The sequence below is a fragment of the Atheta coriaria genome, unplaced genomic scaffold (assembly GCF_025399875.1).
Source record: "Atheta coriaria isolate IRGN ID8LTWV9N9 unplaced genomic scaffold, Caltech_Dcor_3.1 hic_scaffold_8_pilon, whole genome shotgun sequence".
In the NCBI taxonomy this organism is placed as follows: domain Eukaryota; kingdom Metazoa; phylum Arthropoda; class Insecta; order Coleoptera; family Staphylinidae; genus Dalotia; species Dalotia coriaria.
In genome coordinates, this window is record NW_027045450.1 from 2,476,432 (window position 1) to 2,494,450 (window position 18,019).

The 18,019-nt window shown below is 43.3% G+C and overlaps 1 protein-coding gene across 3 annotated transcripts in view; it reads right to left on the bottom strand.

The window, feature by feature from the left end:
- LOC135797753 (uncharacterized) overlaps positions 1–18,019 on the bottom strand; it is a 57,126-nt gene that overhangs the window by 1,480 nt on the left and 37,627 nt on the right. For all 3 annotated transcript variants that reach the window (XM_065310261.1, XM_065310259.1, XM_065310258.1), the window contains 13 exons: positions 12,730–12,948; positions 8,389–8,550; positions 6,734–6,917; positions 4,627–4,770; positions 2,624–2,739; positions 2,371–2,545; positions 1,839–1,967; positions 1,619–1,779; positions 1,265–1,445; positions 978–1,213; positions 420–920; positions 225–353; positions 24–171 (listed from right to left, as the gene is read on the bottom strand). In XM_065310261.1, coding sequence (XP_065166333.1) covers positions 24–171; positions 225–353; positions 420–920; positions 978–1,213; positions 1,265–1,445; positions 1,619–1,779; positions 1,839–1,967; positions 2,371–2,545; positions 2,624–2,739; positions 4,627–4,770; positions 6,734–6,917; positions 8,389–8,550; positions 12,730–12,838 — 2,375 coding nt within the window. In that variant the 5' untranslated portion in view covers positions 12,839–12,948. The remainder of the gene's footprint in view (positions 1–23; positions 172–224; positions 354–419; positions 921–977; positions 1,214–1,264; positions 1,446–1,618; positions 1,780–1,838; positions 1,968–2,370; positions 2,546–2,623; positions 2,740–4,626; positions 4,771–6,733; positions 6,918–8,388; positions 8,551–12,729; positions 12,949–18,019) is intronic.

The window sequence follows — 18,019 nt, forward strand, 5'->3', positions numbered from 1 at the left end:
CGGATATAAAAAACAATTTTTACCGAACTATCACGGTGGAGACTTTCCACGGTAACAGGAACACCTTGTGTGTTTCACGCGAACAGAAGGTGTGCAGCACTTCGCCAAGGTGTTTACTGTTGGCATTAGCGGCATATTCGTGAATGCTGATGTTCCACGCAGTGCAGGGACCTACAGAGAACATCGTAAACCACGCGCAAATCTCTCACGGCTGTTAAACTTACGATTCTGTTTCGAGCTGATGTCGAGCTCGAGCTGTCGCTCCACATTCGAGTGCAGCGTCCACGAACATCCCTGCTCGTAAAAATGATTCAGATTCTCGGCGGGAGTGAGATTCTTCAACGCTATTTCACCTATCAGGATCATATCACTTTGTAAGCACCTTGTCATTAAATGAATACTATTCACAGAATACTAACCCGTGTGGAGAGTGTAAACTTGTTCCCCACATATGGTGTCAGAATTGAAAGAGTAGGAAGCAGTCATTCCGAAACCCTTCTTCTTCCAGGTGTAATGAGCAACCGAATAGACAAGTGTAAGTGGTCCCCAGGACCTCACACTTACAGGCAACCATTCATATTGATAACCACAAAGGCAGGCCACTTTAACATCCTCCTCATCGACGATAATTACATGATCAATTTTGTTCATGGGACTTCCGGTCACACATCGGCAGCCATTATCCCCGCATTGTGTGAAACACAGCGGTTCCTTAGACATCAACTCCAAAGCAGTTACTTTCAAAGTAATACTTTGATTAGCTGATGGTATGTACTTCTGGGTACAGAGTAATGGACCCTCCATGTTCCAGTAGAGATGCTGTGTGCTAGGGTTTTCAATTTGTCCCGCCAGGGGACTGGTGTGACCCCTATAGATAACATCACACATCCCAGTTGGTTGCACCGTCCCACTGACTTGTTCTGCAACATGAATTTGCATTTCCTCTTTGACCTGTTAATTGAAATTGTTTCACTTACCATCGTGGAAATAAAACCTCCCTGCTAAAAATTCTGCATCGTTGGTGGTGACTGGTGCGGTGGGTCGCATGAAAAACAACACCATCTCATTCTTTGACGAGAGCAGTTTCTTCGTCTCTAAGTCATCCGGATCCCGCGCTTGTTTAATTTGGGGACTGCATAATTTCTCCAGCAAATTCTTTCGTATTTCCAGCGAGCCATCAAAGACCTCCACTTGAGTCTTGCACGATGGAGCCCTAAATGAAACATTTGTATTCGTTCTTTTTTCCGCTTTCAAGTGAAATTACCTCAAGCGAAAGTTGAAGAATGAAATGTGTACGACATCTGTAGGCCGTCCCTGGAAGGTGATGCGACAGATTGGGAACCAATCGTATTCGCGCGTATCGAAATGACCATTGCGCGTATTATTACCGGATATTAATATGTCACATCCGGTGAAGTTCGCGCCAGGTGGTCCCGTTTCGTTGGCTACAAATCCAGACACATCAAATTATTCACACCGAAGTAATAAAACCGGTCGAGGAGAACATTTAGAGTTTATAGTTAACAGTTTCGGAAGCGGAAAAATAGTCGCCATTTCTCTTCGTCGTGGGATACAGTGCGATAGTGTAATAAAAATTCAGAGCACGCGACGCACTCACCTAAGATGTTTGATGGAGATATCCGTTCGTGAGTTACGAGCGGCGGTGGCGGCGCCGGTGGCAGCGTCGCGGCCGGCTCTGTGGTTGTTTTCTTCTCCGCCAGGAATGCTAATTGAGCGACGAAGCCGTTGTACTCGAACGGCGGCGTTTGCGGGCCCGTGCTGCCAAACAAACGAAATCGGAATTACCGATCACTTATCGAACTCGTGGAACAACTTACCGAAATTCTATTAAAAGATTAGACCCGGTGAACTCGATTTTCTTGCGCCCGTTGCCGCAGAGCGTCTCGAGCTGCGGCGAGGACGTGGTGGTACCCTTGTACACTGCGATGTAATCAGTGGAGCATCGGCTGCATTCACAAGCAGACTCGATTTTAGCACAAATTAGGACGAAACAAAGCAAAAGCAAAGTGCTAAAAGTTACCACGCTGGAAACTCTTGGAAACGATTTCGGAATTTGTATTTTTCTGACATGCTGGCAAAAACTACCCTTATCACTATCAGTTCAGCTGTTGCAAAGAAAGAAACGTAAAACCAAAACAAATTTCAACGATTACACAAAAAGGAAAAAACGAACAAAATAAAGCGCATGTTTCTTTTCGGGGAGAAAGAAATGTGATGTGGAGTGAAAACGCGCCGGGCACTGACAGGTCTTCACGCGCAAGGGTCGACTTAGGGGATGGGGTGCGGGCGGTTTGCGCCTCATGTGAAAGGAGCGCGCGTGAAAGCGGGCGCGAAATGAAGACAACTTACTCGCGCGGCAGCAGCATGGCGGTGAACGTGATCCGCACGAGCGTGCTGTCGCTTCCGGTCGTTATGTGGTATTTGCATTGCCGGTGCGGCGGGTAGACGCCGGGATAGCCGGGACTAGCCAACACACAGTGACCTGCTTTCTCGCATGCAAAGTCCTGATACAACCAGTCGCAATCTGCACAGAAACGCAGCAAGCAGAAATTCAATGAATGAATTTAAATTCGGGAGCTATTTAGAGAAATGCCCCGCTTACCTGTGTTCTGCAGTCGCATCCCGCCGCGTTGCGGGAAGCCAAGACCATCAGTGCTGTTCAGCGAAGAGAAACTAAAGTACGCCAGAAATTGCGAGCGGCGAGTCTTCTCCGTTACCCTGGAAATGAATGCGGGAAAAATGATGGAAATGGAAAAATTCATTATGTCTCAAGAAGATATTTGATGGCTTTCTAATAATAACCTTGTACCATGTCAAAAATTCATCCAAAGCAATCTCGAGTTGGCATCGCGCGTCCGACATGCAAATTCGGTCTTTTGACTCGCTTCACGCAACCGCTTCAAGAATGACATTCAAATTTAAAACAATTTTGGAACTTGATTCGGAAGTTCGCCCCTCGTATTGATTCGCCGACGTACAAATAGATTCCGCCGAGTTATGGCTGTTTGCGACGGAATTTACGATGTAGAGTGCAAACAAAACGCCAACTTTTCACAGACATTCATCGCCAACTTTCCGAAAGTGATGCATCTCTTAAATAAACACTCTCAAACGCACTCGCCGTGACAGACGGAGCGTTATCCGATGAAAGCGTTATCGATAATATTGAGCACGATATTCGACAAGTTAATTAAAAAATATTCAGTTTCATATTTCAATTCGGCGAGTGAAAAAAACCGCGCGCGTTCAATGTTTGCGAAATGGGACCATTTATTTTATGGCTGGCAACAGAGTAATTTCTCAACTATTTTGGCCATGATATGGATACGACATTCGGACTTAGCGCAAAGCCGCCGTCGTAGACGGAGTACCTTTTTAGTGATAAATCATGTAAACGAAATTCACGCGCGAATAGAAATTCGTGACTTGCGAGAATGCTGTGCAGAGCACAAGAGCTGAATTTACTATCCAATTTGTTGGCCTTTCACAGTGCCTCAATTTTACGCGTTTGTGTACATTTGGTTGCCTAACGACACCGATCTACATACCACCTAACCTTGTTTTACGACTATCTTACGGCGACACTTTGTGGCAATCTCGCTGACATTATTCATTATCTGGATGGGAGTAAAAGCTAAAGACAAAACTAACGCTTCTAATTAACGAAAACTATCCGGAGGGTGTAAACAACTGCGGGCATGAAAGTTTATTTGCTAACGCGCGAGAATCACTGTCGGCACTCGGCCAACAAACGAAACTTTGCACGTCCGCACCATTCAAATGTGTCCGACGCGCAATTCGTTATCGTTAATTAGCGATATTTACATTCAGGCATTGGTAATTAATCACCACTTGGTATTGCTCGTGCAATTTGTCGAATTGCAAGGCAACACAACGAAAAGAAGAATAAAATAAAGTCGAATTTAATGCAAATCGCCAGCAAGAACCAAAAACAGAGAATGAACTATTTGCGAAAGCGTATTTTTCATCCGCGCGTTGTTTATGTTAAAATCTCGACGACGTCGAGGAATTTTCCGCGCGCAGTTCGCAGGGACGAGATAATCTTGCATAAATCTCGAAGCACGCAGGGGCAAAAACGTTTATGTATATCCTAGAAAAGTAGCAATCTTCTTCATTCCTGATTTACATACATTTTGCCCCATTCGCAAACAAAACAAAATGTCTGCCAGTTAACTGACAACCCAATAAACTGCATTTTAGCAGAATGTTCAGTGAGCGTAGCTGTCGTAATTTGATTAATTGCGCGCACATTTTAATTATCATCGGTCTTGACTTGTCAGCGCAACATTGCAACAATGTTGACATTGTCGGATGCACTCGGGCCCCGCCCCCCCGGGGAATTTTTTCCGTGTCCAGAATGCGAAAAGTTTGTCGTCGTCATCATTAACTATGAAACTGTTTTGTCTAAGTGCTAGAAACTAAGTTAGACTAAAGACGCCGGAGCGTGTGCGACGTGAGCGTAATTAATCATGGTTGATGCTCGAAACGTATATGGCAAACTTTGCGCGACGACAAGCGGTCGTAAACTTTTAAATCCCATAAAAATACTCGTTATTTGCGCAAAAAATCTAAGTTAGTACTTACTCAAAAAGTAAGGTGGCGACACCGTCGTCCGAAAAAAAGACGACTGGCGGCGAGTAGCGTTCATTCTGACTGCAGAGTTGATTCTCATGCGCGGAATACACTGGTTCCGTGCCGCTCATAAGCAGAAGATGGCCGCCGACACAGCTGTAATTCAATAATTAATTAATCACTTTGGTAAACAACCGCATTATGCTCGGAATGCATAATACGCGATTCGTTACCATCTATCTAGAGTCAATTAATGGTCCGCTTTGTTTGCTCTGGGTATTTGTTTATCAATTGCAATGATTGTATACGCGTCGAGCAAACCGACAAATTCAATAATCGAATAAATCACCAACAAACAAAGCGGAAGGACTCCATTGTTGCTTTCGAAAGGAAACACACTTTGAATTATATCATTTCCCAGTCGAATTTTTAATAAACCACCCTCGCACATCTCCAGGGTTTGCATTGTGGTCAGTTATTAATTAATGGACCTAAATTAACCTGGATTTAACAGACATTAGTTACCAAATCGATGCGCTTCGGTGAAATCGGCAAACACAAATAGCATTCGCCCCCGCTAGCAAGAGAGATGTGTCATATTGTCTTAATTATGAAGAGGCGGCGTCAATTAATCAGAAGCCAATTTGCATTCGGAGCCGCATTAGACACACTCCGAATCTTGTGCGATCATGCAATTTTGATGTATGCAAGTGTTTGCTAGACGCGCAACGCACCCCGTCACGCTGGCTAATAACCCAGTTTGGCGTTATTAATGGCGTCCAAATTTGATGTCGAAATCACGGGCGGCAGGTACACGCGTAATGAATTTATTTAACTTGCATGACATGTGGGTTGCGTTTCGAGTAGCTCATTTAGGTAAGTGTACCCTATGCAACCAAAATTACACTGCAATGCATTCGCAGTTCAATTTGGTTAATTTAAAAGAAATAAATACACAGTGAGTGTCAAAACTCACTCAAAATCAAGCGCTATATATTTATTAAACAAAACTAACGAGGCTTTTCAATTAGCGTCAAATATAATATAGAATTTCTCTATTTTCGAACGACTGTTTGACCTATGAAAACTGTTTATTTAGGTGGCGCGCAATATATTTCATCCAGCCCGGAGCGTCCTGGCTATTTCTATGCCATTTATTTCTGATTAAATTCGACCGGAAGTGAAATATTTATAGCCGAAGCTAAATATAAGCACGCGGCGCGTTTCCCACGAATATTAAGTGACATATCGTGGACAGCGCTGAAAATACTTCCGGCTGCATGCAATTAGCGCTTTCGTGCGCACGTCACGAAGGCGTTACCGAAACGGTCCGGAAATAAATGGACACACAGCATTTGAATATTCAAGCGCTGTCAGAATCTGGAGTGGATCGAAATTGCCCCGAATCTGTTTAAATCCCAAACAGCTGGGATTCAGCATTCAGTACTTAATGTTGTTTCAATTCACACGGTCAATTTAGGACTCATTATAATGTCATGTAAATTGTGTAGCAGCATTTTGCTAAGAATAAATTTTAGACGTTTGCAGGAATTTAGTGTTCCACACGGTGAAGTGGAAGGGAGTTGTCAAGGGTGGAAAAGACATTCGAAGCAATTTGTCAAGATTTATTGGTGCTGGAGCCGGAGTCCAGCACCGACACGACCATTCTATATATAATTGTCGCCGCGCGATGACACGAACGATGCACCTGGAGCCCCTCAAGCTCGGGGCTGACCCGGAAAATCGCCCTTCGATTACCGTGGAAACATAGCGGGGCTTAACCGACCCTAATGTACGTTAAACGCACGTTAATGTCCGCTTTGCTTAATTTTAAGCCTCGAGGTGGTTTTTCATGAAAGCGTATAAAAATTATTCATTATAATAGCCCGACCCTCTTTTAGATGTTAATTTTGTGCATTATCATTAAAATCACAAGACCACGCAATTCGAATTTCAATCACGTAACCAATTAAGTGCCAGTAATTATAGAAAAGGCATAGAAGAGCTTTTAACGATCGCCACCGCCGGGATAAAATCATGCATCCAGATTGCGGATTGCGGAATTGCTGAGCTCAATATTCGGTCGTTGGGACGTGTGTGATTTTGGTCTCCCACTCACCTGGTACCGTTGAAGCGGCCCGTATTGACGAGCCGGTAAATCTGGATCTCGATGCGCTGGAATGGCTGCGGCACGAAGGTGTAGTAGCAGGCATTGGGCCCCTCCAACGAGGGTGATTTTATCTGGCCGAAATATTTCCCTGATTTCTCGTACAATTCCGTCGATGTTATCGTCAGATTACACACTGTAAGATATTATAGAAATATACAGAATTTACTACCGCCGGAATTTGATGGTTTGTTATCAATATAAAGTGAACAAATATCCAAATATCGAGGACCTCATTCTTTATCTCGTTTTCCGGATCCACCTGCGCACCTATTCCACACGACATGAAAAATTACTCACAGGCAACGCAAATAAAAAAAAAGGTCACCGAAAAGCATCGCGTGCCATCCGAGGCAAGCAAAAAAAATTTCAAACCTTTTTGCGCTAATATAATTTATAACGTGTTTTGTTCCCCGCGGGCCCTAGACCGTACTCAACCTTCGCCGCGATCGATAAACGGATTTGCGGAAACGCGATTAATGAAATCAATTAATCAAAGTATCTTTCTTTCGCATGCGACGCGCGAGGCATCCACGAGAATGCAAACGGAATGGCATCCACTCATCCCCCAACGGATCAATGAAGAGGAAGATTTGATCACGGCCCCGAAACGCGCCGCATTACTGCATGCATGCAAAGCGGGGCTCCTCTCTCTTCTCGCTCTAGCAATCCCGACTATTTCGCGTAGGTCGAATTTAATAATTAATTCCGGGAGTGGGGGCGCGCGAGTGGCGCGTCAATTTTCGACTAGGAACTAAAATAACTTTGTCCAGAACACACATTGAATATGCTGACGCGGGTTCAGTTTATAGCACCGGCTGAAATGGGAAGTGCACACCTTTGTATTAGGAATTCAACGTGTTTCAACTTAATTATTTACATTCGGTTATTTATTTACCGCAATGTGATATGAGGCTGATCCTGCATCAGCATATTCCGACGTAAATAAATGATAATGTAGATAAAGTTGATTTGATTGCTTTGCAGAGACAAAAATTGATATCAGCGGCAATATAATATTATGCGCCTGCCGGCGCCCGTAATTGCGGACGTCATTTCGACAAATTGGACTCGCGAAAAGTTCGCAACTGCAAACTGCTGGCGAAAACACTCTTGTTTTGCTGCCATCACCGGAACGGTGAACAGCTGCAGCAGCCGTATATATTTTTCTCTGGGCGCACTCAAAACGAGACAAAAGTTACGCTCCTCTTCGTTCCACATTCAGGACCTAATAAATGTATTATGTTAATGACCTTTCGGGTAGTTGTATAGTCCCCGTCTAGTTTTGTTCCGAGGACAAAATTGGGAAGCAAGCTAATTGTCATGTTGTTGCCGCCATTGTGCGCATTTCCGGCATGCAGTTATGTCTCGGACGCTAAACGGGTTAGGGGTTAGACTAGTAGAAGCTTAGACGAGCCAGAATCACAGGGCAAGAACATCAAAAGCAGGAAAATATCCAAGCCGGCAGCAGCAGGTCTGAATCGAAACGGACGTTCGGCACTGGTCTAGTGTCCATTCGAGATCAGGGTTCCGTTTCAGTTGCAATCCAACTTGCTGGTGCTTGGTATTTTAGAAAGGGGTGATGGTCTAGTCTCTACTCTACTCACTGTGATTGCAGTACTGCTCGAGTCCACATTGTGTGCATCGATTCGGCGACTCCTTGCCGCAATGGCAGCCGCCGTCGGCAACACAGCACGCACACTGGGTACTGCCACCCTCCCATGGACAGGCACACCCCTTCGCCTGCTGCGTCCACAAGTCCACTTGGCCTGCGGAAACAATCAAACACATTTGTTCATTAGCCCCCAACAGAAAACAAAAACAAAAACAGCACCTACACCTAGACCCACTCAAGCAGCTCAAATCGTACGAAGAGGGTTTGGGAACTCTAAGACGTAAGCTAAGAGCTGCGGGGCTGCGGGCACATTACACACATCCGCGAACAACTTCATAAAGTCGTCGTCGGGGCTGCGTTTGCGGATTGAATTCTAGCACGCGTATGTGTACACAGGCTGCATACGTCCCTTGTCCTGCCGCCGAAAGTCCGACGGGTTTAATACCTCTCGGGCAGGAGCGGAAGCGGAAGCCGGGGAAATATGTACGCGGCTAATGCTTGTTGGAGCGCGACGCGCCTTTGGTTTCGCCTTCAGCGGCGCAAGACACAACAACTGAATTACGCGACCAACACCTAAGCCATGCAAATTAGCGAGGGCGCGCAGGTACAACTACCCCGTTCGCATAATTAATATGCAAACTTGTGCGCGAAGGTGCATTATTTGCATGCGCGCTGGGGTAAAAACACTCGCGCAGAGATAAGGTAATGAAATGTGTTTCGAAACCGCAAGGGTGTTTACAAATGGTTTCCCTTTTTTGTTACATCCGTAATTGTCCGCCATCTTGACCTCTTGATGAGAATATTTCAATTACTCAAAAAAAGGGTCAGGAGAGTAAATTTTCTTATAATGATAAATTTTTACTTAACAATGAAGTAACAAAAGATCACATAGTAATTTACGGTACACTGACAACGTAGTATTAGTCTCATCTGTCACTTGCATTACTCGCTTTCAGTTACTTTCTTCGAAACAGCTAACAATCGCTCCCGCAGCCCACCCCACCTCGTAATAACAGACAATTTGCAGCGCGAAGCAGCAAAGAAACACGAGAATTGCTTTCGAATGCTATTGCGTCACGTATCCATAGTCCTCCTCACCCCTTATCTATTTTCTTCCATAGTTGCAACGAAAATTTGCTTCGTGCGCAAGAAACGTACTTTGTGCATCAAGATTATAGCAATGTTTAATTAAAATCATCTGCCGTTCGGGAGGTAAACTCGTGTTTTCCTCCACGTGCGAGCTACATCTACATCTAAACGCTTAGCACTTTTTGCCATTCATCTGCATAATCAATAAGTACGAGTACACGTCCCGGTGTACACCTTCTCGCTTGGATTGCAACGCAATGTTGCAAAACCAGCTTTCCATTAAGCCCGCGTACATGTTTGTGTGTGGTGGAGAAAACAAACAAAAAACCAAATACAAAACGTTTCTCGGCACTCGGCGCGTATTATTTTTGCGCATCTGGCTGTGCGCGAGAAGGTACGCGGTAATGTTTTTCATTATTAAAACTCACATTTCACGCCGGAGCGTATGCAACGACTTAATTTCCTTTTTCATTAATTCATTGCCAACGACGGCTTGCTGCCTGCCTGCCAACTGACGGGACGTGCCTCTGATGATATGCGTTATTATAATAAATAACGTTTAATATATCATGCGGAAAATTAAAAAAAAACACAAAACACGGAATTTAATTTGTATACTTTACTCAAGCCTCCAAAGAAAACAAAACAGCACGGAATGTGCGTCACCAGTCACGCGACGGTAAAGCTAAAAATATGATCGTGAGTATTCGGACGTCCGAACTGTAGTTCGCACATCATGAGTCATCACGTTCACTAATGTGCCTACGATAACTATAGGTTGAGACGCAGTCGGGGTTTGGGCCGGGAGCGATGCACATCGTCGAATCAAATCAAACAAAACAAAAGATATAGAAACTATGCAAGTTATATTATAATTAACACGATACGCTTGTTCCAAACATTTTGTTAGCCAAACACACGAGTTTAACTCGGCAACTCTCAAATTTTCATCAGTATCACCGCAATCCTCGAGGCGATCATCATTAAAACGCAACTTCGCGTAGCACCGGACGGTCATCGCAACATCGCTAGCCAATCTACGAATTAATTGCTCAACTCCGCCGCATTTCGCATAACAATACTACCGAGGGTGGATTGTATCCCTACGCTCCAGGTTTAGCACTTTCTGAAAACACGCGCAAATCAAATATTTGCCGTCAAAATATAAATGCAAATCAGCTAATCAAGCCGGAGACATGCACGGCGCACATTATGCGTTTAATTAAAATAAACTTTGAACTTTCGGACGCACAAAACGGAAAAATACGCGAGAATAGGCATTTGCATTTCAATAATTAAAAAAGTTGCGTTTTTCCCCTGACTGCGAACGAGCGTGCGAAGCAAAACGTCCGGCGGCACGAACGCAACATGAACGAAAAAAGGTCTACTCGGCTGCCGCCTCCGCCGCTGGAGGCCTGAGAGTTCTGCTTTTTTTCTCTCTGTGCCGAGTTTTTTCTAGACCTACACTCCTACACACAATGCTTGTCATAACGCAGCTACAATATGAGCAAAAGACAATGGCGTGATTCAATCGCGTTTGTTTTTGTTGCATTGGGGGCTGATTTTGCGATTTGTGCATTTTTCCACAACCGCCTGCCAATTTCAGCCCGAGAGCGCATATCTCACCGATCGATCCCTGCCCAGCTCCGAGTTTCAATTTAAATTCGAAACTTTAAAACACAGCCCGCTGCTTCATCGTTGTGGTTGCGACGCAAGTCATAAAAGCATTTCGTGATTGCGGCCTTTAACGAGTCAAGCGGAAGTAACGCGAAAAACTAAGTTGCGAGCGTAACGCATTTGCAAGCCGCCGGAAAATGAATAAAATATTTATCAGGTACTGAGCGGGCGGCAAGTTGCTACCGTCGCCCGGCGCCAACTGTTATTGTGTTACGCGTTACGATACAGAATTTATCGCAGCACGCGTAAAATATTATCGCAATCGAACATCTGCTTTTATTTTATAGAAAAATCTAGACGCTCGTAAATATCACACGCAGCTTTGTCTTTTTCCACACAACAGGAAAATATTTTTCAACTTTTACGATTTGCCCGTTTTGCATTTATATCGATAAATTCAGAGAAAAGAATCTTATTCGATTTGGTTTTGCTTTGACGCAACCTCCTCATCCTTTCGCACTCGCGTGTTGATTGACGTTAATTGCCCGTGGGTTGCAACACGCGTACGGAACACACTCGAAAACAATTACGCACTCGCCACCCCCCAAACAAACGGACCACTCGACGCTGGGGGTGGCATGCGGTGTCTGGTATCTAAATGCGAATGGAACGGGGATGTACACGCCGCCACTTGCTTTCGCTACTCCGCATAAGGATTACACGGCAGTTAATCAACAATTCGTGTTGGTTGTATTTGTGTGCAGAGCGTCAATGTTGATATCATCACTTTCTTTGTCGCACACGGATTAGAATTTTGAGTTTCATCCAAGGTAGAAGGATGAATCTTATACCGGCGTAAATAATTGTTTACTCTTCAATGAAGGTGGATTATAATTATTCATCAAGTTTATAATTAATCAAGGTACAAGAGGAAATTGAAAATTTCATCAAAACAAACAAGAAAATCACGATTTCAGATTTCATTTTGGACAACTTGTAAGAAATCCGTGTTTATTATATTTAGCTCCCGGAAATCAAGTGTGCAACATGCGTTACACAATTCGGTATTAATTACTGCGATAATTAATTCGCGAATGCTCGCGCATTATGCATCGCAACAAATTTGCGGCGCCGCGCACGTCGGCGGGCCGAAGTAATCGCTTTTTGGTTAATTTGAAAATGTAATTAAATCCTCCCTCGATGCGCGTCGCATATGCGCTCACCGGCATACTACACGTACTATCCGCGTCGAGTGCATAGTAAAGCATCGAATTAGAGTTGTACAGCCGGACAACACGCTTGATAATTACGATAATAAACTGAATATCAAGTATCCGCCACGTATTCATATTATTTTTCTACCAATCCGAAAAAAAATAGCAATATCTCTGATTTTACAATAAAAATCGCCCTAAACTTGTGTAATTACTGACCTTTTTTAATCTTGTTCATTAAAAACTTGCTAGCCGCGTAAAAACAACGATTACACGCAAAAAAACTCGCACAAATGACCATCGCACACAGAAAACGCAGTAAACAAACATCTGCGAGCGGTGAAAAACATCGGATAAAAACGTGTAATATGAAGCACAGTCTGGGATAGTCTGGAATAGTCTGTTCGACTTACTTTTTCCGTCCACGTAGATAGGCGTCCAGGCAAGCTGCCCGTCGGAGGGTGAGGGTGCGCCCAGCCATACGGAGAGACACAGGAGAACCGCAAAGCCTAGGCGATACATCGGTTAATGCTGCGTTTTAAAGTTTGCATCACACGCCGACGACGAGATACGATCACACCAGGGTTGCCTACGTCAACTTCCGGTCCTGTGATATATCCGCCATATTGTCCCTGCAAAAAAAATTAAACAATTAATTTTTTAAATTTTATTACGCAGGATTCCGGTGTAAAACAATGATTTTTACGACGTCCGAGTGGCTGGTTTTAACATAACCAGTAAACTAGCAATTAAAAAAAATATTTATACGATTGTCCTCAACGTAACGAGAAATTTTACGAGCAGGTTTTACAACGGCTCTCGTTCAATATCTAATGCCTAATGGTATTACCAGCGATCGTGGAGCCAAACCCAGGATATTCAGGACATGGCAAATTTCGCAATTGCCGCTCGGCCAGTCGCACGTCTGGGAATAGCAAACGGTCTCTGCATTTTTCCACCGCTCTTATCACGCGCCGATCTAAACGTCCACAATTTCAGCGGATGAAATTTTTATCATTTTAGCGCAATTCATAGACGCTCGTAAACAACAGGTGTAAGTAGATACTTCTGCACACTCTAAAAATAAACGATTTTCTTCATAACGCAAGCGTCTGAAATGTATTGTTGGCGAGAAAAGTGATTGTCTTTGAAAGTCGATTTGTGCGCGCCCGTAATTGGTAGATAAATGTTTCGCTTCTAAGAATTTGTTGCCGCGAATGGAAACTGAAACACTTTTGTAATTTCGAATTTCAACTGCTATGTTATCCGAGTCTGTTGGCACAATGGGATTTCCTTCGCTTTTATTTTTCATCAACGGAACCACCCCGCCGATGGCGACGCGCGAAATAATCCTCCAAGTTGCGCGCGTGGAACTTTTATCATTTGCGCACAAAAGACTTGCGCGCCTTATCTGTCGTTCGAAAGCGCTCACAATAAAACGCAAACACATAAGTTATCCGAGATGCGAATTGAGTTAGCGAAATTAATTGAGACACTGGTTTCATTCACAAAATAAAAATTACAAAATTACACGTTTCAATCGCGAAATTTATTAATCCTCACACTAATAGAACTAGTTTAAGGTTTGGTGGCTTACGTCCATCCGACGCGCATCCATTCAGCCGATCCATAAATGCATTATTCGCTTAATACGAACATCGTACGCGCCGTCGCGTTGAAAGGCTTCAAAAGAGCGATCATTTAGGCGCACGACGATAAGACGACGCAGCATGTGGCCCTCTTTTTTTCCTTATCTAATCTTTTGCCTCCTTTCATATATGACCGACATGCCAGGCATCGCTCGCTGTACAAAAGGATGACGTACGAAACGCATCGAGTGGGAGCTGAAGTGTATCGAGCAAAAAAAAAAAGATTTTTGTGTTCATACGCGGCAAAAAATGCTTTCAGTGCAAAAGCGCAATAAAAACCAAGCGCCAATATGTCAAGTGTTGTAAAAGCCTATAAATTATTTAATTCTAGAGGGCATATTTACTACTTTTTACTCATTTTGAGAGATAAGTATGTTTGTTTCTCGATAACTCAAAAACCGCTAAAGCAATTATGATAAAATTTTATATAGAGATATTTATAATCATGGGAAAGAATATAAGCTACTTTTTATTGCAAAAATTTAACAATAAAGGTGATAAATGAGGGTTGAAAGTTTAAATGAGGAATTAATCATATTTATAGTTAATTAATTGAAATATAGATGGCGCTAATCACAGAATGTACCCCTGGTTCATAGGATATTATCGAAATCTATTCACGTTGGCAAAGCATGTGAGCTTAAAGCTTTCAGAGAATTTCGTGCTCATCAGCTCAAATAAACACCAGCCCTTAAATTAGATTGTATTAAGACGCTACACCACCGTCGAGAATAGCGTATAGAGAGTAAATTGTCATCGACACGAAGGTGAATCCCCGAAACCACCCTTCATCCTCGCTTTCCCACAGCCCAAATTCGACAATAATGCTTCGCATCTTGAGCGCGCCACGCAAATGGCACATCAAGCCACATCAAAACATCGCCGCACGCATTTCATATTCAAAACACACTTGCGCATTTACATATTTACATGCCATCCAAGAGGACGGTTTGTTGCTTTACTGACACAATTCGAAAATCGCGCATGCTTCAAACACTTTGTATGTAAACGGGCGCAAATTATGACATTGTGGGGGCAGTGAAAAAAGCATGACACAAAAACTCCTCAACCGGGACATCTGAAACGATAAACGGTTTCATCAGAGCAGAGGGTTGAAAATGCAAAGCAATTAGTGCGGCCCAATTCGCATATCACATCAGCCAAGCACACAAAAACCTCCAACGCATGAAAATATTAAAGCTTGTTAGCTTTCATTCGTACATCCAGCCTTATTTTTATTATTTCAGCGCAATGTTTCAATTTTGAATACGGTGGAAAAAAATGAAACAACACGTTCGGGATATTTACCCAATTCGTTCAATTTGAGAATTGAATTGCAAAACAAAAGCCGAATTTCAATACAAAAGCATACAGGGTGTAAGGGTGGATGGTGTGTGGGGGTGTAAGTCGCCCAACTGACGATTACCTTACTCCCGGCCACATAACTTGGCAAGCGGAGAACTCCTCGGCATCTCAGCGTTTCCGCGTCTCTGGCAACCCACAGAAGGGTAGCCGAGCTGCAAATGCGCCGTGGAAATTCGGCTGTTTTGTGATGTAGTTGCTGCATTTCCGCAAATATTCCCGACGAGCATGTGTGCATGCATTTCGTGCACATTCACACCGCCTATCTGTCAATCCAATCTATTCTGGTGTTATGAGCACGAACAATAAATTCGGTTGGAAGATTGCTGTTTTCCATATTTCAGCATTTCAATATATTGCTAGTATGTGAAAATGAAATCATTTTTCACTACAAATAATTTTTAAAGTAAAAAATTTAAAAAATTAGTTAATTTGCTCCGCCCATAAATTTACTGCGCATGCGTAACGTTTTAATGCTGTTTTTATGTACAAAACGTAATAAAATGCATTATAGAAATCAATTGTTTTGTAATTGTGCAAATGCATAATTTCCGGGTGGCAGTCGCACGTTTGCATGCTCATTTTCGTGCGGTTGGCGTCAATAAATTTCCACCTTGTTATTTACACGTTCAATTACGACCGCGCGCCGCGGCGAATATTGCTTTTTAACGGACAATCAATACCTGCCGCACTTTTATTGCGCTTTTTGCCGCAATCCGTCCAACGCCGGCTGGATATCTTTATAAAATCGATATTTCTGCCGACGCACATCCGCCGTCGAAGCCAAGTAACCCTTAAAACCGCTGGGAATTCACTATGGACTTTGAGAATTTCCTAACTTGTCTCTTGGATCACCCAACTCATTTTGTTACGGCGCAAGAAAAACGCGAAAATAAATTATTCAGATTATATTATTTGATGTATAGTTGGCAATAACCTTGGGCGCTTTTATTTCATCCGTTTGAGAGTTAAAGTTAAAATCTTCTTCGATTGCAAAGAATTCCTAGAATTCTGTAAAAATAAAACCCGAGACATCGTTATTTGTCTTGTGTTTTTTTATTGTTTTTTTCTCTGAAGCACGTTTGTGCGTATTTCTCAATATCGACAAAGCTTCAAAGGCTTTCCCGGCTTTCCACCTACGCATAAAAATTGCCACCGGGCACGCACGTGTAAATTTGCCACAAAACAAATTCAATTGCAGCCATTATTTATTAATCGCACAAAAAGCCTCCAACGAAAAAACCTCGAACTAATATTTTTGTTGTTTTGTGAAAATGCAAGCAACAATTTTTCATTTCCTACTCGTATAACTCGACATATGTCACATCCACGTACGCGGCCGGCTTGTCAAACGTATTCAAAGCTTTTTCGGCGCATTTTTTTGCGCGCGTTATGCAAGATTGATATTTCGCAGCGCAGCACTGCGTGGCGCCCCACATCCACATGCAATCAACATAACCGAAAGAAGCAGAGGCGGCGTGTGCAGCACATACGAGAGTGAATGCCGAGGCGAGCATGGATTGCGAACGTCCGAAAGTTATGATTTATTTCCAGGACGACGTGCGGGCGCAAAATATTAAAAACATCGATCGTCCGTTTGCGGTCCGGCGGCGGCGGCGGCGTGTTCTTGCCATGCAGATTAAATGCGCGCGCGCGCCATGAAACACTTTGCCTAATGGAGTTGAAAATCGACGAATGCAGCGTGAAAGCAAAACATAAACAGAAACGATGCAGGCGCCTCTACGCCATCACAGCCGGCGTCGAATATTCGATGTGCAATATGCGAACAAATCGAGTGTAAACAATACGGGCATTTATTCTTACATTTTACGTCTTGTTCTCGCTCAATAACGCACAAAAAACGACAACATATACTTAATATAATCATACTCATTATACTCCACATCAAAAATCGTATTTTTTGTAATAAAATCGACGATAAAAAAAACGAATTTAAATATTCTGATGTGCTGATGCGGTGATGGACTGGAACTACTTGAATAAAATAAAAGTTGGCCTTAATGCGGATGCGAAAGTTGGAGCGCGCAACTTCCTCGACAGCTTCCAGAGCTACTCGAGCGCAGCGCGTCAACGTCAACAGGGTCTGCCAGCAAAACAACCACTACGAACCCAACCACAACATTTAGAAACGCAATAAGATGGATGGCTGGTAAGAGAAAACCCAGTTACCCAGTATTTTCGCACATTTAAGTACCGCCGACTAATTAACAACCTGATTATTCATACATGCACATTCAGAATTTCGCACTTTGATGAGAAATGGCGCGGAAACTATAGAAGAGGTTAGGGAATTCTACCGACGTTGCATAACAATCAATGTCAGTTCATAAATTCCAACCCTCCGAGTCATTATCGTCGGGGCATCCTCTTAGGAGAGAAGATCAGACCATCAGACCATCAGGACCCCAGGAAGCAAACCGAACACTTCAGTCAAGGGATCGGGGGCTAATATGCAGTAAATTTCGTTGTGTTTGTGCTGCGCTGTTAGGCAAACACCCACCACGTGCCAAGATTTCACCCGTTCGTGTCAAAGAAGGGCCCGGAAGAAAAAAAACTATCTGCTACCTGCACAAATACGTGTTGGGTCAGAGAGTTAAACTCTCAACTTTTTTTTTCTTTAGACATTTTGCTCTCCGATGAAGCAAAGCCCATAAAATCCATAAAACTTAAA